The sequence below is a fragment of the Artemia franciscana genome, chromosome 13 (assembly GCF_032884065.1).
Source record: "Artemia franciscana chromosome 13, ASM3288406v1, whole genome shotgun sequence".
NCBI classification, from domain to species: Eukaryota; Metazoa; Arthropoda; class Branchiopoda; order Anostraca; family Artemiidae; genus Artemia; species Artemia franciscana.
The window spans coordinates 5119568-5147409 of NC_088875.1; the positions used below are offsets into that span (position 1 = coordinate 5119568).

The 27842-nt window shown below is 35.3% G+C and overlaps 1 protein-coding gene across 2 annotated transcripts; it reads left to right on the plus strand.

The window, feature by feature from the left end:
- LOC136034424 (programmed cell death protein 6-like) lies at positions 1-27262 on the plus strand. 2 transcript variants are annotated; one of them, XM_065715597.1, is made up of 4 exons: positions 1-159; positions 15647-15753; positions 19235-19503; positions 27067-27262. In XM_065715597.1, the coding sequence occupies exons 1-4, from the start codon at positions 92-94 to the stop codon at positions 27166-27168; spliced, it is 546 nt and encodes a 181-aa protein (XP_065571669.1). In that variant the 5' UTR covers positions 1-91; the 3' UTR covers positions 27169-27262. The 2 variants fall into 2 exon arrangements, with proteins under 2 accessions (XP_065571669.1, XP_065571670.1); XM_065715598.1 differs by lacking the exon at positions 27067-27262 and adding an exon at positions 26420-26615.
- Positions 27263-27842: the final 580 nt, after the last annotated feature.

Sequence of the window (27842 nt, forward strand, 5' to 3'; positions counted from 1 at the left end):
AGGGATTTAAATGTGATGCCCCTGGAGTGTTATATGAAGAAACAGATGAAGTTCTAGAATTTGGACTGGGAGGAATTTTAATATTATAGCCATGTCATATCGTTACAGTGCTCCTTCAAGTATGCCCAACCGTGACTTTTTGTGGCGAGTATTTCAAAAGTAAGTTATAGGTTTTTTTTAGTCTTCTTTGTTAATAACTCAGCAGGGCAAATGCATTGGAACTTATATAGGCTAGCCCATAGCTTTGGTTACGCTATTTTTTATTAGGCTATGTTATTTTGAAAGCCGCTTCTATCACCTAGTCGTAATCAATTGAAAACTACTTCAATCCTTGCTTTCCAGTTTGTGTGAAGTCTAATGTCTGATTCTTGATTCTATGAACTAGACTAGGTAAATGTATCACAGCTCATGTAATTGACTTACCAATAAAGTGAGTGTACCACTTGATGCCTTTTTGGTAAAATTCTAGTTGATTGAATTCTTGCTATCTGGGAAAATGCTTAGGTTTAGAATTTTACCAAATATAGTATTATTTGCCAAAACAACCAAGAAAACAGCACTTAGAAAATGTAGTATTATTTATATCCTTCAAAATCTATATTCTATTTATATATTTTTTGAACATCCTTCAAAAGTGAAAGCACCCTAACAGTTAAAAATCTCAAGCTACATACTCTGGTTTTATGATAGTTATAGTCAAAATCCAGGATTCTCAAAATATAGAATCTTAGGCTCAGAATGAGCAGACATGAAGTAAAAGGCTAGATCCTTAGATTGCTCCAAGCTGCAATTTAAGGTAGTTTAAGGTAATCTAATTTAATCATAATAGGTAGTCTAATTTAGCCAGGATGAAAGCTTTCTTTGATGTTCTCTCATAGTTTAATAATTATATAACATTTTGAGTCCTTATAGGGCTAAAGGGCTCAAGCAGTCCATAGTAACCAAAAGTTCATAAATAAGTTTCTAAAAAAGAACTGGCTAGCCATTAAAATATACCATTTGTAGCTGATTCCAGAATGGTAATTATTATTTTCATTAGTCTTAATAAGCTAGTAAAATATTAGTATGAAAACAAATTCCCAGAAATTTGTAAAAAAAAAACCAGAAACCTCTAAAAGAAGTCATTAGCCTAGTATTTCTGTGATGTTTCAGAAGACACAGATACTGTGTTCCTCCAAATCTGGTTCTATAGGTTGTGAACTATGGCTGAAGAAGTGGCTTCTTTTTCTAGTGGTATGATGTTACTTAGAAAGTTTCCATAAATTTCCTCTAGTCTTGTGATACAAGGGGTAGGTTAAATAGATCAGGGATGATATACTTAGATATAACTTTATAGGCTAGAATAGTATCTCCCTGTTTTCTTCTATATGTAAGTGTAGGGAGTTTAAGATAGTGCATACATTCTTCATAAGACATTTGCTGCAATCCTCTTATTATTGTAGTTGCTCTGTGCTTTACCTTTTCCAGGACTTCTTTGTCCTTTTGAAAAGGAGAGTACAAAAGAGATTATAGCCTACAGCTACAGTTGAACTGCTGCCTTATACCACCAGGTTAAGACTTGCCCTTTTGATAATTTCAAGTTTCTCTAAAGCAGATGATAACATAGTCTTGGCATAAGTGATGAAATTCAATCTGTCTTCAATAATGATTTCAAGATCTCTTTCTTCAGAAACTGGTAAAAAATTGTACCTTGGAGGAAATTGTGCTGGTGTTGATTTTGTTTGCCAAAATAGAGCACATTACATTTACCAATATTCAAGGCAAGGAGTCATACATCAATCCAGCATATGATAATGTCAAGATCAATATGGATAGATTGTAGATTGGGAGCTATGGCAATTTTACCCACTAATTTAGAATCATCTGCATAAGGAGTAAAGAAACTTGATAGAAATTCAGTACATCATTGTTGAAAAGGCTCTGTCCTGGGTTCTATCTGATAGAAAATCCTGTATCTATTGTATAACTGAAAGGTCTATAGCTATAGATTTTAAATTTGTGTTAATGAGTTGGTGGCAAGCTTCACCAACAGTTTTTGCTAAGTCTAGCAGGATCATGTCAATAGGGACAGTTCAACATACAGTTCAATAGGGACAGTGAATCATGTCTTTTTCAAACAGTTCTTGAACATCATCATAGATCTTTGGAAGGTTAGTTTTTTTTTTTTTATCTGCCAGATCCAAAGCCATGTTGAGAAGGAGTGAGGATTCTATTGGACCTTAAAGCTTTTGTTCAAAAACCTTTCAAGAGGATTAACAACTATAGAATTTACACTGTTGAGGTGGGATTTTTTGTTTGTAATCTTTAGGTATATATCAGATAGATATACAGCATGGTATGTTTTCATTCAGAAGGTAGCTGCCCATAATCAGCAGGTAGTTGCATTGTTTATTCATCATAGAAAGGCAGTGTGGTTTGGAAAAAGCATAGCTAATCTAAGGTATTACATCAAGAATGCATAGTATATATAGGGAAATGAGATGAATCAAGAATTCAACTATAAATCTCAACATTTCTTTTGTAATTAGAAGACAGACATAACTTTGCTACCTTCTTGGAAAATTCATTTTACATTTAGGCAAGATTAAAAAAGAAAATTTACATCTTAAGACTTTGAATGAACCCTGTTATTGAAGTCTCTCAGAAGAATCTAATGAATAACCTGGAATATAATTGTTTTGTTTTGCATAAATATGTTATGGTAGTTTTAATTTTAACACTTCAGTATTTCTACTAATGATGATTGCTATATACTTGATCAAAATGAATTTTAAATTCTGTTTTTGTTTTATTTGTCAGTTTCTGTCTTTTTCTTTTTTTTCTCTTATACTCTGTTTGTTATTGTGTTTACAAAATGTCATAAATGAATTCAATTCAATATCTAGACTTTTGTACCTGTTTTCACTGTCCTGTGGTGGCACAGTGGATTTGACCTTATCTTGGTAATATGGGACCAAGAGATCAAATCATGCTGCAGGGCCAACACAGGGACCTTAGTAGTCAAGAAACATCATTATGTTTCATCATAATTTGAACAGCCTTTGTATTCTGGTACTAGGACATTCTTTGAAGCTCTCCATGCAGCATTCCTCAAGTAGACATAGAAGCCACTTCTTCAGCCAAAGAATCATCAATATGTGGAACCAGCTCTCTGAAGAAACAGTTTCTGCTACTTCAACTGACATGTTCAAGTCCCAACTTGATAGGGAATGGCTCTGCCAGGAGTCTAATCTAACAGCCACAATCTACACCAAACGAATTCTTTTTTCTCATGGAGCATCACAAGGATGGATAATCCTTATATCACTCCAAGCTGCAAATTAAGGTAATTTAAGGTAATAAGGTATTATGTCATGAATGCATTGCATATATGAGGAAATGAGACCAATCAAATATACAACTGTACATTTCACCATTTCTTTTGCAATTGGAAGATAGAGAAGACTTTGCCACCTTCATTGGAAATTCATTATTCATTCAGGAAAGATTAAAGAAGAAAATATGCATCTCAAGACTTAAAATGAACCCTGTTCTTGAACACTCTAAAATAAATTCTAAATGAATGACCCATAATTTAAATATTTTATATTGTATAAATATGTTAAATTTAGTTTTAGACTTTAATTTGTCTACTGATGGTGATTGCTGTATATGTGATTGAAATGAACTTTATTTTGTTTTAGATGTCATTTTCTTTTCTTATTTTTTCTCTTATACTCCATTATTGTGTTTACAACAGGTCATAGATAAATTCAATCCAATGTCTAGAATTATGTACCTGTTCTCACTGTCTAAATAAAAGGAATAATCCCCATTTGAATGTTTATTTGTTTATCATAGAAAGGCAGTGTGGTCTGGAAAAAAGCATACATTATTTAAGGTATTATGTCAAGAATGTATTGTAAATATAGGGAAATGAGACCAATCAAATATACAACTATAAATTTGAACCTTTCTTTTACAATTAGAAGACATTGAAGACTTTTGTCACCTTCATTAGAAATTCATTTACATTTAGGGAAGATTAAAGAAGAAAATTTACACCTCAATACTTTGAATGAACCCTGTTATTTAACTCTCTCAGAAAACTACTGATTGACCTGAAGTTTAATTGTTTTGTTTTGTATAAATATGCTGGTTTTACTTAATTATTTCTACTGATGATGATTGATGTATATGTGATCAAAATATCTAGACTTTAGTATATGTTTTTACTGTCTTAATTAATTGACTTTGCATTTGAACATTTATTGTTTTTTTTTTTATTTGAAAATAAATATTGTAATGTAAAAACAGAAATGTACAAACACAATAAATAAATCATAGATACTAAGTCAAATAAGTTTGGAAATAAACATTTTTGAGGGATTTTTGATATGTTGTTAGGATTTTTTGAGGAAATAGAAGCTGTTAAGATTTTTTTTTAAGGTTTCAGGAAAGGTATTCCAAAGCATGATAGAAGCAAAAATTGGGGATTGACAAGCAAAGTTGGTGTTGAGGCAGGGTTAGAGTGTGGGCAGAGTAGACACCTAGGATTCACAGGAGAGCAAGGGTTGCAAAAACAACAGAGATTATTGGAAAAGTCTTTGAAAGGCAGTGTGTGCAAGTATTAGGCTAGGAAGCTGATTCATAATTTGAAACTTAATTTAATCCAGTAGTTGTGTATAGATTAGAGGCAGCATATCTTTGAGGAAGCCTGCAAGTTCTTGCTATTCTTGCTATTTCTAATGATTTTAGTTAGACATGCTTGTGTTGCCCTAAACATTGCAACAGTAATTAATATCACCTATAGGAGAATAAAAACAGTATACATCATTAGCAGAGCTCTATAATGAAGACAGCTATTAGTAGAGGGTAGCTATTTGGCAAGAGAGAACAGAAGAGAACAAGAGAGTAAGATAATTGATTTGTTGTTTGAATGTGAGGCCAGAGTCCATGTAAATGCCAAGCAGTTTTTTCATCTCTGAGGAAGTTATGTATTCATGATATAAAAAAAAGTTAAAGTCCTGTTGGGTTTCTTTGCAATACATAAATAGCAATGAAGACCATGCTGCCTTTCCATAACAAACATAACTAACTATTGTGTTTTCTCAAATACTTGTGTTTTAAATAAATTTGCCAAATTACTAATGTAGGAACATTGGGAATACAATAAAGGCTTGAAAGCTGTGCAAAGCCATTTTCCAATATTGGAAGTAGGGTGCTTTAGTACATGCTATTTCGAATGCAAAAGTGGCTTCAGCAGCTACAAAAATGTTAGTATCATAAGCAAAGACTGCAAAGTGTATGAGAGTGTCAATTTCATGTACAAGATCATTAATGAACAACAAGAAAAGAAGAAGATGAAGGAAGGGCCCTTAGGGGCATGCTAGATAAGACTGGCAATTGGGTTAAATGCACACCTGCTGCAGCCATGTACTGTCTTCTTTGGAATAGATATGACACAAAGAAGTTATGGGGCATCCCAAAGATATTGAAATCATTTATTTTTTTTTTTTTTAATATATGGTGTAAAACAGTATCAAAGACTTTTGAAAAGTCTAGTGACAGCATAACGTGATAAAGGTTGTGGTTGTGCAAAATTGTACAAGGAAAGCAGAGAGCTTATAAAAAAAAAACAGGGCCAAAACTGACTTATTAAAGTAGTGGGCAGAGAAGTAGCCAGAAGCATACCAATAATATAACATAGTTGCATGAACAAATACAGGCATGTAAATGGTAAGCAAAAAGAAGAAAAAGAAAAAAACTGAAATAGTTGATAGCATTGTAAATGATAAGATTGGGTATTTTATGTATGTTACCATAATTTTGCAGACCCCTGTAAAACTGGTATTTTACAGATTTTATAGCATCTTGTAGCTATCATAATGCAAAACTGCCAAAGGCTGGGAGAAACAGGTTTGGTATGATGTTGTAATTGTGATTTTTGCTAGAGTCACAGCAGGGCAAAAAAAAGTAATATAATAATTAATTGTGTGCATTAACTTTGTTGTGAGGTGTTTATGATTGAGTGATAAATTGGTATCCAACGATTTACAATGTTAAACAAAACACAAACAGCAATTTTCAGCACTAATTTGGTAAATTGGTATTGATTTGCAAAGAAAATGGTGCTCGTTTGAGCTTGGAATTTTTTTTTTAGTTTTTGGTGCTGATTTGCAAAAAAAAAAACACCGAATGTCATTGTGATCATAATGATAATACTGAAATCTTCAATAATGAAACAATTTAAATTTAATTAATTTCTTAATGAAATACATATTTGAAAATAATATGAATTTAACAAAAAAAGAACTTAACAATAATAATAAGAAACTAAATTACAAGTTGCAATCAAGGATACAACTATTGAGCTGCAGTTGAGAAATGGTGTTGATGTCTATGATTTTATTTTTGAAAATCTTGTGATTTTTTTTTTTCTGTAATCCAATCATTTTCCCACTGAGCTGCTGAAAGGAGTGCCCAAAAAAACTACATGTGTTCTAGGCTTAAGGCCCAAGACGAAATTGGTGTTTTTTACAAAAGCATTTTTTGTTGCTGCTACTCTAGTGCAGACACTCTAGGCGGTGAACATTCTACTGTTGCAAAGTCAGCCAGTTATAATAGCTTATTATCTTTATTTGTATTTTCAATGAAAAAAGACAATTTGCCCCCCCCCCCTCCCATTTCACATTGGAAAATACATTGTATGTTCCTCTTCTATATTTGTAATAATTATTTACATGGTGAATGACTGTAGATTATCTCTGACCACATACATAATTTCCTTTCAGGTAATATTCCAACAAACTTTGACAGTAGCAATTCAGCTGTCTATTGTCAAAGAAATAAACAAAGAAAACACTAAACAATTGTTTATTTAATGCCTATATCGAGATGGAAGCAGAACGAAATAGAAGGGGACACAGCTAGAGTTTTTTTCCTATGCTGATGAATGAGTGTATTTGCAGAGGGTATATCATAAAAAAGAACTAAATTAGAAGTCATAAAGTTTTTTTTTCTGAGAAAGGAGAAAACAATTGTAAAAAAATGCTAATGAGTATTAATCAAATTTATGTGCCCTAAACTAAATCGTATTTTAACAAAACTTGAATTTATTTGCGTTAAGAAAATTCCTACCTATTGGTTTTCAAAATAAACCAAGATCTTTAAAAATTGTCATTAGAAGATGGACAAAAAAAAATGCTCAACTGGTCTTCTAGCTACAGGGTAACTCTTAAACAGCAATTTTACTCCATTTTCTTTAGGGAATACCTTATTTTACTAATTTAACCTTATTTAACCAATTTTAATGACCAGGCTTTTATCTTACAGTAAATTTTACAACAATAATAGCTGATAGCTGACAGAGGTTGCATGTGGGAGAGCTGAAGATATTTTGATATTCCCTGAGAAGCCAGGGATGTTTATCATCTGTTCTTTCAAACTTGTTGCTTTATATATATCCTAAGGCTGCATATGGGAATGTCAGTGGGGCTGGGGGTGTATTGTCAGAGAAACAACCATGATATTTGTAGAGCAAGTTTTGAGAGAAGAACAGTGCAGTTATAGAAGATGTGGAGGACGTGTTGACTGAATTTTAAGTCAAGGTTAATAATTGAGAAGTACTTTAGTTGTCAAAAGTCCTCAGTTTTATAGATTATGAGCAAGCATTCGATTCTTTGGATTGAAAGCTTTAGAAAAGGTCTTATCCTTGTTTAGTATACCAGACAAATATATTAAAGTGATTAGTGCTATCCACAAGAATAACACTGCTTTGGTTAAGGTAGGCAATGATATTAGCAGCAGGTTTTGTATTAACTCAGGAGTTTAGCAGGGTTATGTTCTATCCCCCTTTATATGGAGCATTTTGATGGATTTTGTCTTAAGGAGCACAGGAAAGGCAATGGGAGACCACAGAAACAAATGGGTAGGAAAAACTATTTGGACTTAGATTATACTGATGATTTAAGCATCCAAGATAAAAATGTGATCAACTTGAATAAACTTTTAGAGTTTTTGCGAGTTCAGGGTGCTAGAATAGGTTGGAAAATTAATGTTAAGAAGACTAAGGCTAGGAATAAGTGGAGACGAAAAGGTGACGTTGGGTAATGAAAAGATTGATCAGGGGGGGGGGGGCTGCTTCACTTACCTTGGTAGTAGTATTAGTAAAGATGGTGGGAGCAGTGAAGACGTTAAAAGTAGAATAGCCAAGACTCAGGTCGTTTTTTCACAGTTAAAAAAAAGTTTGGAACAATAGGAAGAGAAGTCTACAAACCAAGATTAGAATATCAGGGGGTACAGTGATGACAGTGGTCAAATATGGCTCTGAATCATGAGCACTCTAAAAAAACAGATGAACATTTTCTAGATGTTTTCCAAAGAAATTACCTATGGATTGTTTTGGTTACCCGGCTGACTGACCATATCAAACAGTTCGTGGCAACAAACTGTAGTAAGGAGCGACCCGGCTGAATACTAAACAAAACTCTAAAAAACGGGATTTTTATACTGATTTTAAATATATAAGTTTCATCACATTTAGCCTTATTCATCAAAAGTTACGAGCCTGAGAAAACTTGCCTTGTTTTGTAAAATAAAGGGAAACACCCTCTAAAAGTCATAGGATCTTAACAAAAATCACACAATCGCATTCAGCGTATCAGAACCGTACTGTATAGGTTTCAAGCTCCTATCTACAAAAATGTGGAACTTAGTATTTCTTGCCAGAAGACCAATCACGGGTGCGTGTTTATTTGTTTGTTTGTTTGTTTGTTTTTTTTTGTTACTTGGTATCTTCCAAGTGACATAAAAACGATTGCAAATTCTATCGGTCTGTTGGTCGTCTGTCCCGGTCTTGCTTCTTTAGGCTCTTCCAGGTAAGCTAAAACGATGAAATTTGTCAGGCGTATCAGGAACCAGACCAGATTAAATTAGAAATTGTCGTTTCCCCGATTCGACCATCTGGGGGGAATGGGGGACGGTTAAATCGGAAAAATTAGAAAAAATGAGGTATTTTTAACTTACGAACGGGTGATCGGATCTTAATGAAATTTGATTTTTGGAAGGATATCGTGTCTCAGAGCTCTTATTTTAAATCCTGACCGAATCGGTGGTATGGCGGGGAGCTGGGGGTGGGGAACTTAAAATCTTGGAAAACGATTAGATGGGAGGGGTCGGGATGAAACTTGGTGGGAAAAATCACCACAGGTCCTAGATACGTGATTGACATAACTGGAACGGATCCGCTCTCTTCGGGGGAGCTGGGGGGGGGGGGTTAATTGTGAAAAATTAGAAAAAATGAGGTATTTTTAACTTACGAAGGAGTGATCGGATCTGAATGAAATTTGATGTTTGGAAGGATGTCGAGTTTCAGAGCTCTTATTATGAATCCCGACTGGATCCGGTGACATTGCGTGGAGTTGGGGGGGGGGCTAAAATCTTGGAAAACGCTTAGAGTGGAGGGATCGGGATGAATCTTGGTGGGAAAAACATTCACAAGTCCTAGACACGTGATTGACATAACCGAAACGGATCCGCTCTCTTCGGGGGAGTTGGGGAGGTTAGTTCTGAAAAATTAGAAAAAATGAGGTATTTTTAACTTACGAAGGAGTAATCGGATCTTAATGAAAATTGATATTTGGAAGGATATCGTGTCTCAGAGCTCTTATTTTAAATCCCGACTGGATCCGGTGACATTGGGGGGGGGGGGGGGCTTAAAATCATAGAATCCTGAATCGCTTACTAATATAGAATCACAACGCCCATTTGGAAATAGTAACCACATTGCAATAAAATGCCAATTTGGACTCTACCCGTAGACATCAAACCTAACAAAACTTGTGTCCACAAACTACAGTCAAATTAGACATGAACTCAGTCAGTTTGATTAGTCATTTATTGAAGTTATGGAGGTAGGTGACACATGGGAGAAAGTGGAAAATGTGTTGCTGGACACCGTTAATAGAAATTCATTCATCACATGGAGACGAAAACCGAGTGCTCTCCCCTTTATGAGCAGAGAAATGAAAATTGCAAGGAACAAGAAACTGTCGAAGCTCAAAAACAAGAACCCCCTATAGAATCGACTACCTAGTCAAGTTCAAAGCTGTAAGGAACTAAGTTTGAGCTCTGTTCAGAAGATTGACAGAGAATTACGTGAGGTTACCGCGGCTACTTCAAAGACCAACCCCAAGAAGGTCTAGAAATATGCCTCTGCACATAAGTCTAGAATACTCGTGGTTACAGAGCTAGTTTGTGCTAGTTACAGTGCTAGGATTTTTTTTTTTTTTTAGAATAACGTCAATTAATCGAAAATTGCTGTGACTTCAAGGAATGAATATCAGTGTATATCAAATTGTCAATCTACTTTTCATTGTTTTTTTTCAGTAATCTTGGTTATTATGGTGATTTTTTTTTTTGTTTTTTTATGTAATTACTAATGGAAACACACAACCCGAAATAAAAATTGGTTTTAGTAAACCTCAAACAACCTTCTGGTTTTTAGAAGGAATTAAATAAAAAAAACAAGTTTTTTTCAACTGAAAGTAAGGAGTGACATCAAAACTTAAAACGCACAGAAATTACTTCGTATATGAAAGAGGCTAATTCCTCATCAACGCCCCGCTCTTTACGCTAAAGTTTGACTCTTTCTCTCAATTCTTCTTTCTAAAACAGTAAAAAACTTTAGCGTAAAGAGCGGGGCGTTGATGAGGAAGCAGCCTTCCTCATCAACCATGAGAGATGGTGACTTTTGAGAGATGATAATGTTTTTTTACCCAAGTTTAACTTGCGTTTATTTTTTTAAGCTGCTATCACAGACCCGACTGGGTCTGTGCTGTAGACCCGACTGGAAGAGATTAACAGCAATGGTGAGTTGAGCAAAATGCGGTACGCGTACAAAATTAGTATTTTTTATGCATTATCCAAGATATTGTCTAAGTCTAATCAGAACCTTGGGAGTCGTAGATGGAGTCAGTATATTGAAAGTGTCTGGAGTTGGAATTGAAGTCGGTTGTAACTTATAAAATCTAGTTTGAAGCTTTTAAAACAGGGTTGTGGAGTTGGAATATCAGTTAATTTTTACTGCATGAAGTCAGAGTTGGAGTCGGTTATAACTTAAATCCAACACTAAAGCCCTGGATCTAATAAATGTTAATGCTCCCATTATTTTCTTAGCTATCACAAGGGCTTGTTTTGTCTTTGCTGAGCAGTCCCCTTGGAAAATTTTCGAGTAACGCGAATTTTTCTGCTGAGAATAAATAGAAAACGGGTCTTTGTTGTTTGCTCTTATCAAAGTTGACAAATACTTTAGTTACGTCATTCCGTTTCCCAAAATTTATGCAATAGCGCCTTGTTCTTCGTAGTATGAGTCACTTTTGAAATCATAATCCGTTTATCATTGTCTAACTATCGTCGTATTTTTCGTTCTTTAAGAACATTGATTATGGCTCCGTTTCGAAACTATATGGGGCTAAAAAAAGAACCCTGGTATACCCTAGGTTTCATTTATTTTTATACATTAACAGTGGTGTAAAGGCAAAAGCCGTTTTTCAAAATCAAGGAAGGGGCACTTTTATTTTTGTAAATTTTCAGTGAAAATACAAAAATCTCATTTTTCAGTTAAACTGCCCAAAAATCTATTTTTCAAAATACAGGAAGGGGAATACGCCCTCTGTCCCTAATTGACGGTACTTCATAGTATTCGGTCTATCTATCATTTTAAAACTTTGATATGATTGTTCATCTGAATTTCCGTTCGTTTTAAGTTTTCATTTATTTATTCACGATAATATCTGCAAGTTAAAGTTTGGCTTATAAGTTTGTATTTCTCTCACCCAAGGTTTAATATCATATTTACTTATCTTGGAAAAAGTTTTTGCTGGTATTTTTCTAATTAATGCTAAAAAATAGTGAGCAGGTACATTTTGTCCTTCTGGAATAAGTTGTCCTTATTTTCGTTTTTACCGCCCAGTTTTTATCTGGCTGTAAAACATTATTTTTTTTTTCTGTTTAGTTTTTTTTGCTGTCCAAAAATAAAATTACACGGATATTTGTAAGGTGCTGCGTACTTCGACAGATTGTTTACATCAGGAATATTGCTAGGAATATTGCAGGAATACAGCGTTCTAGAAATATTCCATTTAACTCAGAGGCGCGACGGAAGTGTACCATATGTGGTGGAATACGTAGTTGCCTACTCAAATATGTGAACTAGATGGTAGAAGGTGTGTAGGCCCATGCAATTTTTTTATATTAGCTATTCAAAGATTATAATAAATTAAAAAAAATATGAATAAAAAATGCATTTGTTGCTAAAGCGAACTAATTGTTTTCTTTTTTACTATCTATTAAGGGAGATTATATTAAGTGATATGATTAATACGGATTTTAAATTGCTGTCATCCTTATGACGTAAAAGAATCTTACGTAAGGCTGTTTTCAAGAAGAAAAGCGTTGTTTAGTGATTTTGTATGTTAGAAATATTAGAAAACTCTCTAACATTGTTTGTTTATGGTATCTATATACTACTACTACTACTAACAACTCACCACAGCACCAAGCCGCCTGAGGCCAACACAGCTACGCATGCTCCTCCTTCATCCTGTCCTATTCACACCCTCCCTCTTTACACCCTTCCAGGAAGTTCCAATTTACTGTAAATCTTTCTTTATGACATCCCCCCACCCCAGAGGAGGACGACCTTCGTCTTTCTAGCCCTAGACGGTTGACCGAAAAGGTTAACCTTCGGCAATATATCATCCTTCATCTTCAGAACGTGCCCTAGCCATCTCAACCTTTCTTTCATTTTAGCCATAGAAAGCGGGATCGAACCCCATTTTTCGTACAGCCAGCCGGGTACCCAGAATGATATGTAGGCAATTTCTCTGGAAAACATCTAGTAGATCTTCATCGGCTTTTCGGAGCACCCAATCTTCAGAGCCATATTTGACCTCTGTCATCACTGTACCTTCCAATATTCTAACCTTGGTTTGCAGACTTATCTTCCTATTCTTCCAAAAAAAATTTTAACTGCGAAAAAAAACCACGAGCCTTGGCTATTCTACTTTTATCATCTTCACCGCTCCCACCGTCTTTACTAATAATACTACCAAGTTAAATGAAGCTGCCCACCTGATCAATCTTTTCGTTACCCAACGTCACCTTTTCGTTCTCACTTATTCCTAGCCTCTGTGACTTTGTCTTCTTATAATTAATTTTCAAATCTATTTTAGGACCCTGAGCTCGCAAAACCTCTCAAATTTCATTTATTTTGCTCACACTTTCGTATGCTTAAATCATCAGCATAATCTAAGTCTTGGAGAGTTTTTCCTCCCCGTGTGGTTCCGTGGTCTCACATTGCCTTTCCTGTGCTCCTTAAGACAAAGTCCGTCAAAATGATACATATAAAGGGAAATAGAACACAACCCTGCTTAATTCTTAATTTACTACAAAACCAGCTCAACCCTCAAGTTTAGTATTCAACTGTTCCTGGAAAGTTTCTCTCAAATTTTCATCCTGGAGTCTACCAACATCATAACTTCCTGGGAGGTAGTTACTCTTCTGAAATTTTAGCTTTAAAATAACTCTAGACACTACTAGATGATGATAGTCTCTTTTAACACCAATAACATCACTGCTATATACCCTAGTATCAAACAGTTCGTGGTAATGAACTGTAGTAAGGAGCGACCTGGCTCAATAGTAACTGAAACCCTAAAAAACGGAATTTTGATACCAATAGTTCCATTAAAAGAATCGCATTTAATGCTGATTTTAAACATATAAGTCATCAAGTTTAGTCTTACCCATAAAAAGTTACGAGCCTGAGAAAATTTACCTTATTTTAGAAAATAGGGGGAAACACCCCCTAAGAGTAATAAAATCTTAACGAAAATCACACCATCAGATTCAGCGTATCAGAAAACCTTACAATAGAAGTTTCAAGCTCCTATCTACACAAATGTGGAATTTTGCATTTTTTGCCAGAAGGCAGATCACGGATGCGTGTTTATTTGTTTTTTTTTTTGTTTTGTTTTTTCAGGGGTGATCGTATCGACTCATTGGTCCTAGAATGTCGCGACAGGACTTATTCTAACAGAAATTAAAAGTTTTACTGCCCTCTTTAAGTGACCAAAAAAATTAGAGGACGCCTAGACCCCCTCCCACGCTCATTTTTCCCCAAAGTTACATGATCAAAATTCTAAGATAGCCATTTTATTCGCCATAGTCGAAAAACCTAATAACTTTGTCTTTGTGGACGACTTACTCCCCCACAGTCCCCGTGGGAGGGGCTGCAAGTTACAAACTTTGACCATTGTTTACATGTACTAATGGCTATTGGGAAGTGTACAGACGTTTTCAGGGGGATTTTTTGTTTTTATTTTTTGGGGGGAGGGGGTTTTGGAGGATCTTTTTACATGGGGGAAGAAAATTTCAATGAAGGCGCAGGACTTCCTAACATTATTAAAAAAAAAACAATGAAAAAATAAATATGAAAAGTTTTTTCGACTGAAAGGAAGGAGAAGCATTAAAACTTAAAACGAACAGAAATTGTTACGCATATGAGGGTTCACCTCCTCGTAATACTCGCTCTTTACGCTAAAGTATTTTTAGTAACCTCAACTATTTATTCTACGGTGATTCAGGGGTCATTCTTAAACAATTGGGACAAAATTAAGATTTAATGTAAAGAGCGAGGTATTGACGAGAAGGTGAACCCCCTCATATACGTAATAAAAACAAACGAATATAGAAGTTCGTTACGTAAGTTAATTCGTAAGTTACGTATAATTTTTACTAATGAAACCGTTCTCTTTTTTCTCAAAATCTTCCGATTAAAACTATAAGAAAACCATCAAGCCAAAAAAAAAATTAATATGCAAATTTCATTTTTAATTATTTATGTGCGGAGAGCCAAATTCAAAACATGCATTAATAAAACAAGAGCTAAGAGCTCAAGCAAAATTCTAAGAATCAATAGATTGATTTAAAAGAAAAATCGGAGGCTTAATGCCGGTCGGGATTTAAAATAAGAGCTCTGAGTCACGAGGTCCTTCTAAATATCAAAATTCATTAAGTTTCGATCACCCACTCGTAATTTATAAATGCCTCATTTTTTCTACTTTTCCTTTCCCTTCAGCCCGCCAGACGGGCTAATCGGGGAAAACGACATCATTAGAAGCTACATCATCATTGTAGCTTCCAATATTCTAATCTTGGTTCGCAGACTTATTTTCTTATTCTTCCAAACTTTTTTCAACAGTGAAAAAAATACCCAGGGCCTTGGCTATTCTCCTTTTACCATCTTCACTGCACCCACCATCGCTACTAATTATCGTGTCCATTGATAAACTTCGTATTTCGTTACTTTGTCTGCTCAAAAATTAAGATTTTTGAGCAGATTACCAGATCTCAGCTCTGTTTCAAGCCTTAGTGATACAGGACATAAATTGTGATCCCTCCCCCTTCCTGTGCTCACACACACAGACACACGCACGTGTGTTGTGTTTTATAATTGATATTACATTATATATTATATATTATATTATACTATATTATAGATAGTATATTGATATTATATTATAATTATAAATAATAAATGTTTGTAATTATTTGGTTGAAAAGCAGTTTATCTCTTTTTCATCTGCTTTTTCTTCTTTTATAGTGTTGACAAAGATAGAAGTGGAGCCATTTCTGCTCAAGAACTTCAAGCAGCATTGTCTAATGGAACGTTCGCTCCGTTTAATCCTGAAACGGTTAGACTCATGCTAGGTATGTTTGTTTGTTTTTTCTTTTTTCAAATTATTCTTGATAACCAAACACCATAATTAACACAGATAATTTAAAAGAAGGAAAACAGAGAACATTTTTTTTTTTAGCCCACTCCAGGGGTAGGTAATTCTTGGTCTTATTGTAATGGTTTACTATAGGAAAATTATATGTCTGTCAGAAAATTTAAATGAATGTAAAATTTAAACCATAACCCAAAACTGACAACTGGATAACGTTTCTGATTGCACCATTGTGGTAAATTTCTCCAACAAGCGAACTGAACACGTTAATAGACAGAGACGAGATTCCTTTATTGATCAATTCACAAAACAGCAAATCAAATTAAACAAACTTAGCAACTTCTAGAAGGTCAAATAACATATAAATGAATACACTTGAATACACAATAGAAAAACAAAAATAAAAAAGAAGAAAGAGAGAAAAAAAAGGTTAAACCCACACAAGAGACCTGCTCTCATCCTTTATCTCGACCAAGTAGGAACTTTTTACCTGTGATTTAAATGAAGAAACTGATTAGAGTCCGTAATGCTGCCCGGGAGGTTACACTTGAGGGTTTGACCTACGTGACGAAACCCATGAGCTGATCACACTGTATTTCTATTCTCAAATACTAGCTTATCCGCATTCCTAGCATGATTAGAATAATAATAAGAATTAGTAGAACAAATATCTACAAAATAAGCTAGCGAAGCAACATTGAAAGATTGGTATACCAGTGTTAATGCCTGGTGATCCATTAACTGACGAACATTCAAAAATATTAAATGGGAATAACAAATAGATGTATCACTAAAATTAGCACAGACTCTGGGGTCGACACAGCTCCTCAGGGCCCGGGAGCAGGGGTTATAAGTCATGCCCTGGGGGTATATATGGTTTATGTAGAAGGGTTGCTCATATAAACTTCAGAGAAAGCTCAATTGATTGGAAATTAAAAATTCTTGTTCAATTATTAAGATTCAGAAGAGATTAACAGGCAACTTTTTATGTAAGGAGTGCCCGTATAAACTTTAGAGGTGGCTCATATGACTGAAAATCGAAAGTCTAGCTACCTTTTTATGAGTCAAAAGTGATCGGAGGGGATCTACCCCCCATCACACACACACCCTCTTTTCCCTAATAACTATTTTTTTATAAGGAATTATTCTAAAGAAATGACTATATTAGATTTTTATCGGATAACAAAAACTCCGGGGTCGACACAACGCCCCAGGGCCCGGGGGCAGCCCTTGAAGTTACGCCCTGGGGGTACATATGGTTGTGATCGAAGAGGTGCTCATAAAACTTAAGAGGTGGCTCATTTGATTAAAAATTTAAGTTTTAGCTACTTTTTTATGAGTCAAGTGATCGAAGGGCATCCACCCCCCCCCCCCCCCTCACACAAACACACCCTCTTCTCCCCAAATGTGGCCCATCAAAGTTTTGAGTTAGCCAGTTTGTTTGAAATAGTCCAACGATCAGATAACAAAAACTACGGGGTCAACTTACCCCCCCCCCCAGAGCCCGTGGTTATGGTATTAACTTACACCCCAAGGACATAAAGGGTTTTTATGGAATGTTTGCGGGGGCTTAATTTGCTATGGGGAAGTGGGGGGGGGCAACTGCCCCTCTCAGACCGGAATATGTACCCCCCCCCCCAGCTGAAATTTAATATCTTCAAAAATCTTGTCAAAGCTATCATAAGCCTGCATAATTCAAGCATCAACGGAAACAGATCAGTTTTCATTAGTATATATTTACTTTTATAGTACTATAAATATCTTTATAGTAATTTTACAGTACTATTTAGTACTTTCATGGTACCAAATGTTACATTTTTAGTTTTTGTTGTCATTTTCATTTGATTTTTGAAAATTGGCTCCAATTTTGCCTCCTCACCCCAGGACTTTGACGAAATTACGCCGCTGAAGAGTTGGTCGTATAAATTTCAGAGGGAACTAAAATGAATAGAAATTGAAAGTTGTTTGTTCAAAATAGACCAAAGATCATATAATAAAAATTCCAGGCATAATACAGCCCACCTAGAATCCAGGTTGAAGTGTTTTAAATTATGCCCCGGGGCATATAAGGTTTTTATTGAAGGGATGTTCGTATAAACTTTAGACAGGGCTCATTCGATTGCAAATCGGAATTTCTAGTATTCTTTTTAAGAGTCAAAAGTGATCTGAGAATAACTAGCCCCATCCCTCCCAAGGCCGTTTTTTCCCCAAATGCATCCGATCCAAATTTTGAGATAGCTATTTTGTTCAAAATAGTTTAAAGATCAAATAACAAAACGGGTTGACACAAGCCCCCACGGCCGGGTTATGTGTTGTAAGTTATGCCCCAGGGGCATATAAAGTTGCATGCAAGAGTGGCCGTATAAGCTTCAGATGTGGCTCATATGATTTGACATTGAAAGTTCAAGATACCTTTTGAAAAATAATCAAAAGTAATAGGAGAGCATCTACCCCCCCCCCCCACACACACACACACCCTTTCCCTAAATGCATCCGATCAAAATTTTGAAGTAGCCATTTTTTTTTTAAATTAACGATTAAATGACAAAAACTTTGGAGTCAACAACCCCCCCCCCCCAGAGCCCATGGTAAGGGTTGTAACTTATGCATTAAGGGCACTTGAGGTTTTTATGGAAGAGGTGGTCGTATAAACTTCGAAGGGGACTCAAATGATAAGAAATTGAAAGTTCTAATTCCCTTGTTTAGAGTCAAAAGTAATCCGATGGCAACTAGTCACCATCCAGTCCCCTTTTCCCCAAATAAGTCCGATCAGATTTTGTATAGGGCCTTTGTGTTCAAAATAGACCAAAGATCATATAAAAAAAAAACAGGGATAACTTAGTCCCCCAGAACTCCGGGCCAGTTTTTTTTTATTATGCCCTGGGTGCATACAAGGTTCTTAGGGAAGGAATGGTCGTATGAATTTCGGAAAGGGCTCATTTGATTGTAAATCGGAACGTTTAGTGCCTTCTTAAGAGTCAAAAGTGATCGGAGGGCAACTAGCCCCCCTAGGCCCTTTTTTACACAGATGCATCTGATCAAAATTTTTAGATAGCCATTTTTGAATAGCAAAATTGAGATAGGAAATAGCTTAAAGATCAAATAACCAAAAGTTTGGGATCGAGACAACCTCCCAGAGACCAAGGGTTCATTTGATTAGGAATGGAAAGTTCTAGTTGAAAAACCTAAAACGAACAGAAATTAACAAACAGCTATTGTAAACAAACACACAACAGGTACTATTATAAATGAACAAATAAATCTTAAAACGAGTAAAACTTAAATAGAATATGCAAATCAAGCTTAAAACGAACAAAAATAACCACAAACATGAGTTCAGGAGACTACAATACTTATCCCAGAGCAAGTGCTGCAAGTTATGTCCCGGGGACATATAAGCTTTTATATAAGGAGTGGTCGTATACTTCTCTTTGTTTGATTTTATTTATTTATTTTTGAAGGAATGTTTGACCGAAACAATTCTGGTACAATTGATTTTGATGAATTTTCTGCTTTGTGGAAGTACGTTACTGATTGGCAACAGTGCTTCCGTTCCTTTGATCGTGACAACAGTGGAAATATTGATTTTGATGAATTGAAACAAGCCTTTATGAATTTTGGATACCGACTAACAGACCCTACAGTTCATATGATGCTAAGGAAATTCGACAGGCTTGGCAAGGGAACAATTTACTTTGATGATTTTATCCAATGCTGTATTGTTCTTCACGTTAGTACCTTTAAAATGTATTTATCTAAACTATCAATGCTTACCTTGACAGTGTTTTAGCATAGTAAAGGTTGCTGATTCCGCTGATCCCAACTTTCCTGTATATGATGTGTGTTTTCGCTGTCTTAGCAAAAACTTGTAATAATTTTACTAACGATTGTGTTTCAGCGAGCTAGCAAAAAAATGGCATTAATATTTGTTTGGAGAATTCTGAAAAAATTTGGAACAATGTTTGAGAACATTTCTGTTGGATCTTTAGGACCAAGTTCCTTAATTCAAATTATGAAATTCTTTGTTCAAAAGTAACCATATGCTATGCGACTTCTATATTTTATGCTTTTTATTATATAAAAAATATGTGTCTATATTTCTGTATATATTTATATATTTCTATTATATATTAAATGATTTCGCATATTTTTCGCGACATATTTTATCATTTTTTTTTCCGAAATCATTAGCATGATTTATGGAATGATTATATATTAATAACTTACAAAATATACATAACATCTGAAGCGCGTCAAGTGGGGACAGAAGGTAACTGCCCGTTAAGTTTTTTTCTCAAAGGTTTTAAAAAATGAGGTCCGGCAATCCCCCCCCTTAGAAAATCCCACTCGGAAAATTTCTCTCTGGAGATTTCTCCCCAAATATAAATATGAGCAGTAGAAGGAAAATTAAGATAAATAAAAACAACAAAAAAGGGTATAATTGTAAATCAGCTATTGTGAAGGAGGAGCAGCTGGTCATTGTGTAGGTGAGGGGAGTTAAAAGATACCTAAAAGAGCGCATTCGATCCCTGAAGTCTTCTTCACGAGTCTTCAGGCAAATATAGGAACGAATATTGGGGGGAGGAGGAATTAATCTCTCATCTCCCTTCATTTAGACTATGATTGAATAAAATTTTTGCGGGGTATACCTCCCTTCTTATTGGAGAAAAATCTTTCTGGCATTTATTTTAATTTAACTAAATAATTTGCCTCTTACTTCATAAAGTTATATTCAATGATTTGTAAATGGGCATCAGCTATTATGAAAGAGGGGTGGTAGATCAATTTTTACGAAAAGGGGAGGGGCAGATCCCTCAAAGAGTGTATTTTAATGCCAAAACATCCTATCGTTTGTTTAGCCTTCAGATAAATATAGAATGAGTTCTAGGGAATAGGGGAGGTGGAAATTGATATCTAATCTCTGTTGATTTGCGGTAAAATTTCAGGTCTTCACCTTTATGCAGAAGGAAAATAAATAAAAAAAGAAATTTTCCCCTCAAAATGCAGCACAAAAAAGGGCCTGAGAATGGTCCCTTTTTTTTTTTTTTTTTTCTTTTTTTTTATCAACTTTAAATAGGAGGGGCTTTCATAGAAACTTGGAAGGCAATTATTCGATTGGAAATCGAAAGTTCCAGTGTCTTTATTAAAGGTCAAAGGCTACTGAAGGGCCATCAGTCTCCCTCTTGGTTCTTTTTCTCCTCTGGCCCTTCTCTAACCCCTATGCTATGGAATCACAATTTTTGTATATCTATTTTGTTTAAACCTTCAAAATGTCTAATAAGTTTGACTTTTGCATTGATATCATCTCAACAACCCTATGTTACTCTCTGTGTTTGCCTGATGTGATATTTTGACCCTCAGAAACACCAAAAAACAAATGATGTAAGATTTCAATGTAAAAATAAATACTATAGAATATTCTACGCCGTATAGTCTGTCCACATTTGGATTATTGATAGAATGTCCCAAAATTCCTGTTTTGCTCATTAGTTTTACTTATTCGTTTTAGTTATTTATTCCTGTTTTGCTTATTAGTTTTATTTTAGTTTTATTTAATTTTTGGTATCGGTTGAGCCACTTATTACGGGAGCCGTTGGCGCGAAGGGAGATACTTAGGGGGGAGGGTTACTAGCAATGTTTGTTATGATCTTGCGCCAAAACATACGTGTAGAACAGCTTTTTTCAACTAGAAGTCGTGCCTCCCTAGGGAGGCATTGACTAGTCAAAGGCGAGGCGCGAATAGTTGCCAGGATCGTCAAAAAATGGAATGAAATTAAAACTAAGCAATCTCACAGACTATCTTAATCTTTCAATTATTGACGGGATTTAGAGACCCAAATTGAACAAAAGCTAGGTTTCCCATCTCAAGGTAAAACTAGCAAGATTTATTAGATGCTGCTGGATACTATGTGCCAGGCTGTTATTTTCAGAAAAGATGGTTTCTTATGATTTTTGGATTTTAGACAAGGGTTTGTGAAAGCCTCTTCATCGACTTTTTAGCTATTCAAAACATAGCCTGCTCCTCAATTTTTATTTTTTCTTTGGAGGATCCGTCAGTATTATGCAGACTCCTTTTGGTTAACTTCTCTATGGGGTCTTTCTCGGACGAGCTTTTGGATATGGCCTTATTATGACAGGTGAAACTGTCTGCATTGAATTGCAGGTGACTTGTATATATTGAGAGGCTACACCTCCCTCTTCTTCTGGATTGAGGAAGCCATGTCTTCATCTCTTGGCTAAGACGCAGGCTAACCCAATGGTTGGTCAGTTACAACCGATGGCAAAACGTTTTCATTGGCAAAAATGCCTTCGTTAAATGGGCAAATCCCAGTTGCTTGAAAATCTGCTGTGATGTTTAATGGGGAGAATGAAAAGGGATAAGCAACGCCAAGAGACTGGGGCTTTCCTACAGATAAACTAGAAATAGCTTCGTTGCAATGGGATTTCAGAAAGCAGAAGACCCTAAGATCAAGTGGTTGCACTTTGTGGGATGTATGTGGAGGAAAGGTTAACATAATCACAAGGTTATCTTTCGCTACCTGGATGCCTTCAACTGATAAATGAAATTCTTGATTATCCATAATAAGGAACTGGGACTTCTTTTCGCTTGGTGGTACAGTGGAGACAAAGTGATGAAGAAACTCAATGAAAAATGAAGCCGTGGTCCATCTGCTGTCACTAACGCAAGCAACAGTACCAGGTGGAGCCCCTAAAGTCATCCTTGCTGTTTTCTTTTTCCTTGGGAAGACCAGCATTGATGGAATTTGAATTTCCAGATGCTGAAACACAGGCAAGAATTATCACAGTCTGTCCTTTATCTGCAGAAGGTGCTCTTTCAACTTGAGGTAATCTAATCTCGGCAGTAAACTTGAGTGACCTTTGCTTGGTGTTTAAAACTCTCTCATCCATATTCCATACCTGGCATGCATACCTGGTCATAACACCAAGTAGCTTAGAGAGGAAAATGCTAGCAATGTAGTGATTAAATCTGGTTCCCCTGGAGGGGCTAGTTTAAAACGCATTTCTTGCCTGCTCCTTTCTTCTTGCATACTCATAGGCTAACTCGCGGACTTCCAAGATGATGAGACGTCAAGATATCTTGACTTGGCAAAGCAAAATAAACCTTGGCTATTTCATTTCTGTTAATAGTTGTCATACATCGTACATGTGCCAAGTACCAATACTTGGGACAGTTCCAAGTATGAAACCAAACCTTGTTACTGACATAATTTTATTTTAATCAAAAATGATAAGAAGAACTCTTCAGACCCACCAATTCTATTTCACAAGGAACTTATGAATAAAGAAGCTAAAGTAAATGGTTGCTTCGACCCTACGTTTCTCCAAACAGTTCAGAAAACTTTACAAATTATTTTTCAGAGGGTATCTGAAATTTAGGACCCATCCACTTTAAGGCAAAATGGAGACTTTGGATTTGAAACTTCTGTAGATTTCACTTATTGCATAGATGTCGACGTGCAATTTTTTGGGGATTTTTAATTTTTGCAATGTGGTATGGGTGTTTTTTTAGGCCTACCCCAAGAATGGAACTTCCCAAGTATGGATACTCTCCCCTCCAGCTTAATGGGTGAGTGAAGTGAAATAGTCAAATATAGCGCCTGAACTTCAAGTGTAGTTCTGTAAAAATAAGAGCATTGAAACAAAATAGGAATATTTACCTAATAACCTAACCTAATAAGTGCTTCTTGCGGTCTATCAAGAATATTTGACTCTAAAAAAAAATGATTCAAATATGATTTACCCAAGGTACTTTATATACAAAAAAATCCATGGGATAGTTGGTGTACTGCCCTTAACACAGTGACATATTGAAATTCATGAAGGTTTGAAATAGTATTTCTTTAGGTTAACCTGCATTTTGCTGGTTTTTAATTTTCTTAGCTTTGACCCACCCCTTCTTGGTAAAACTTCTCTGGGCTTTTCCATTTTTTGAAATTTTTCAAGAATTCTCTTGTGCACTGTTTTTACCTAATCCATTCCTTGGTAAGTTAATGTGCATTTTCTAGCGAGTATCTAGCTTGGTTTCAAACTGTTCGTAATTATGGTTCATTAAACTATAGCCATAAAACTTTATCGTGTCAGTTAGAAACATTCCTTATCGGTTTACGTTAATAACTTCGGCATTTATTGTGTAAATAATGTTAGGATTCTGTATCACTGGCGAAAATTTACTAGAATTCAGATACGTTATGTATTTTTCAAAATCTTGGGGAAGGAGACTAAATGCGTTGTTGACACTTATCTGTTATAGCGCTGATACTCAAGCTTTTCATCCATTGATACACTCTAGAACTTGATTTCTATTGTTAGTTTCTTTCAGCTTAACGTGAGATAAGACAAAGATAAGTGAGAATAGATAGGAAATGTATAATTTGGGCAATATGCAGATTAGTGGTGGTGGTGTTAAAGTATCTGGACAGTGTGAAGTTAGAAAACAATTCTTACTTAAGGCAGGACGGGCTCTCAAGATCTTCCTATACCTCCCACGTTAAACATTCGGAGTTTGTCTGACGTTCCTGGATTAGTAATTTTGGCGGTTTTATTTTAACAGATAGAAAAAAATCTGGTGAAGATTTTGATCTAATCAAATCTTAAAGCCGACAATTATTTTTTTATATAATTCCAAAATAATTATAAAACCTGTTTCGGGTTTGCATTCTAAATTTCTACACTTGACCTGTTGCTGTGGGGTATCAAAAAATAGAACAGAAAATATTCTATTCAACAATCAGGAACTTATTTTTATAATATATAGTTGCCGGCTGCAGTCCCTTTACGTATTTGTGTTTCAAAGTCAAAATTTCCCTCAAAGGACTAGATGCAGCTGTAATCGGAGCACCGTGAAAATGCATAAATTATACCAAGGGGCTAACCACTCGGATTGTTCAGGAGTGTAAGGGTTGTGCCCCCCTCCCCCCGAAAAAATTTCTCGTCGAAAAATAATTTCTCTAATTTTCTCCTCGAACAATAGTTCTTTAGCAATAAACAACAAAGAAAGATAAAACTCCACAAAAAAAAACCTCAAAGGAGACTGCGGCCAGTAGAGAGGAAAGACTAAAATAATGCGGATATTTTGCCTGTATCCAAACTAGGCGTCCTCAGCACAAGATAAAAAGAAAAAACACTAAACTAAAAACAAATAAAACCACCACCAATAATAATAAATAGAATTGTCGCTACTGATCCACGTAGGGAAAAGAAGCTATTAGAGTTACTTCAATGACAACATCAAAGCAACTGAGGAAAAATTAACTTACCCACAAGATTACCTACTAGACCAAAAAGAGTTGCTTCAATATTAGCTTACAAGAGGACGCAACAGAATAGTTAACTAAGTTTCAATTTTCATAATTTTTCATATTTTTCAATTTTCATAATTTTCTGGCCAGTTCGGCTAAGAACTTTCATTTCAGTTCTTTTGCAAATAAATCTTCCTATTTACTTGCCAAATTACGAAGAATAGCAATGTAATAATCGTAATTTTGAGTGAGAAACCTCTTAAGTTCAACCCTCTCATGTTTGTTTTGTTGAAGCGATGAAGAAAACTGACACCTTTGTCTTAGACCAAGTTGCCGCCTCAGAAAAAGAATTGACCAGAGAGTAAAATGCTTGGACATCGGCTAGGCCTTTAAAATATGCAGAACAGTTGTACCTAATACATTTTGCATGAAGACCCTCTATGCTTTATCCTCTCCCCTCCACTAATGTGCAAATATATAGCCCAGATTTGTTTCTAAAGTGTTATATTTTTATCAAGCTTAGGTATATTTCACTTGGATTAACCTTCGCTTCTTGAGTGTTGGCGCTATAACAGATAAGTAACGTGTCGTCTTTTTCAATGAAGGTACAAAAAAGGTATTTTTCATTGAGTACACCCCCCCCCCTAATTAATTTCGCTAGACTGTAATCAATTATACAAGAACGTTTTCAAACAACTTGTAATCATTTAATTTTCATCATAGAAACTTGTGCTAAAACCTGGTGCAAAAACGTACTTGTAATATTCATGATGAATATGGCGAATAATGATTAAGTCGTCATGCATGGTATGATTGAAGTGAAGCCAAGACGATTCAAATACAGAAAATCGGGAAAAATGAAAACTCGCAATTATTTAAGGTGTTTTTGAAACTATCATCCGTCTTCTTCTTCTTGGAAACTGGACTTTCCGTAGATGGGATCAGGAATTTCTTCCCATGGCTTGTGGGTAACCTTAATACAATTTTTAAGGAGAAAACTTTGTTTTCGCTTTTCTAATTTAAGACCTAAGAATGGATAGAGGTTTTTTTGTGTATCTTCTCTCTTTCACCCCGTCTCCTCTCTCTCTTTCGCCCCCACTCTTCTATCTATCTCTCCCTTTCTTCTCTTTCTTCTCCCTCTCTCATTTTTCTTAACAAAATACATGACAGAACTTATTGCTAATACGAATGAACCTGTTTCAAAAGGTATGCTCTTGATTTGTATTTACCTGAATAAATTACCTAGTTTCGGGTTGTTTCTTCTTCAGTCCTGATTGAACTTCCAAGTTCAATTAAGAAGAGGATCTCCTCTGTGCCTATGGGTGTAAACTATATACGTAAACCGTTTCGACTAAATATATTTATTTATTTACTTTTCTCTTCCAGAACTCGACTTCGGCCTTCTCTCAATTTGATACTGACCGGGACGGAGTGATTACTGTTCAGTATGAACAATTTCTGCAAATGGTTTTTAATACCAAAGTTTGATGCTTCCATTTAATTTGATACATTCCTAACCTGTGATTAAAATCCGTTGTTGCCATGTTTATTTCTTCAATAAACTTTTAATTATTTCCTGTCACTTGCTTCTTACATTTTTAATATCCGTTTTATCACTGACAAAGCAATATCTAGAGGACTACATGTGATTGCTATCGACTCTGAGAAAATATAACCCAACAAAGAGTCCAAGAACAGCATTAAAAACATGCTCTTGATTTGTTTTTATCCGAATGAATATCCTTGTTCGGGGTTATTTTCTCTTCAGTTCTGGTTGAGCTACTACATTGAATTATACGTTCTGTGACTGTTTTGATTTTAGTTTTAATAATTGTATTTTAGTGAAAGTCTTACTTTTATGGCGGTAAATTTTATGACGGTATTTTTTTTTACCGCTAAGTAATATGGCAGTAGTTGTATTACGTCGGGAAGGGGGGGGGGGGGTAAGAAGAAAATCTCTTTGCTTATGGGTGTAAACTTTTTTTGTAAATATTTAGACTAATTCTTATTATTTATTTACTTTTCTCTTCCAGAACTTGACTTCGGCCTTCTCTCAATTTGATACTGACCGGGACGGAGTGATTACTATTCACTATGAACAGTTTCTGCAAATGGTTTTGAATACCAAAGTTTGATGCTTCCATTTAATTTGATACGTTCCTCACCTGTGATTAAAATCCGTTGTTGCCATGTTTATTTCTCCAATAAACTTTTAATATATTCCTGTCATTTGCTTCTTACATTTTAATATCCGTTTTATCATTGACAAAGTAATATCTAGGGGACTGCTAATGATAGTTATTAACTTGCAGAAATCATCCTCCAACAAAGGGTCCAAGAATAACTGGATTATGGAAGAGACAAAAACCTACTAAAATATGTCTCTCTTCATTTTTTTTTTATTAGTATTTTTTTTTGTCTGAACCTTCAAATTTACTTTCTTCTTTTCGGAAAGGTTTAGATCTTTTATTTCGAGCTATTTTATGTGTATAAACGTGAAAAGTAGATGAAAAGATTAAAATAGCCAGAAAAGGCCCCACTACACGTCAAAACAGTACTTTTATTGCATATAGTCTCATCGCCAGAATAAGGTTTCAGGTCCTTCTGTGGGCTCTGCAGCTAGGTTCCAGGTGTATATTCCGTGTTACCTAGTAGGATCAATCCCACTGCACCGTTACAAGACCACGTGGCATATCATTCGGGAACACCACATCACAAAAGCTATTTATACACTAACTTTGCGCGGAGTTGAAACCTTGGTATTTCCTGTGTTAGGCCCTGAGACCATTCTCAACCAACAAGGAAATGG

Excerpts from the sequence above, each read along its gene's own strand:
- LOC136034424 (XM_065715597.1), top strand. The coding sequence starts at position 92 with ATGTCATATCGTTACAGTGCTCCTTCAAGTATGCCCAACCGTGACTTT. Across the intron at positions 15,754-19,234 it reads AACGGTTAGACTCATGCTAG|GAATGTTTGACCGAAACAAT; the intron begins GTATGTTTGTTT and ends TTATTTTTGAAG. Across the intron at positions 19,504-27,066 it reads AATGCTGTATTGTTCTTCAC|AACTTGACTTCGGCCTTCTC; the intron begins GTTAGTACCTTT and ends TTTCTCTTCCAG.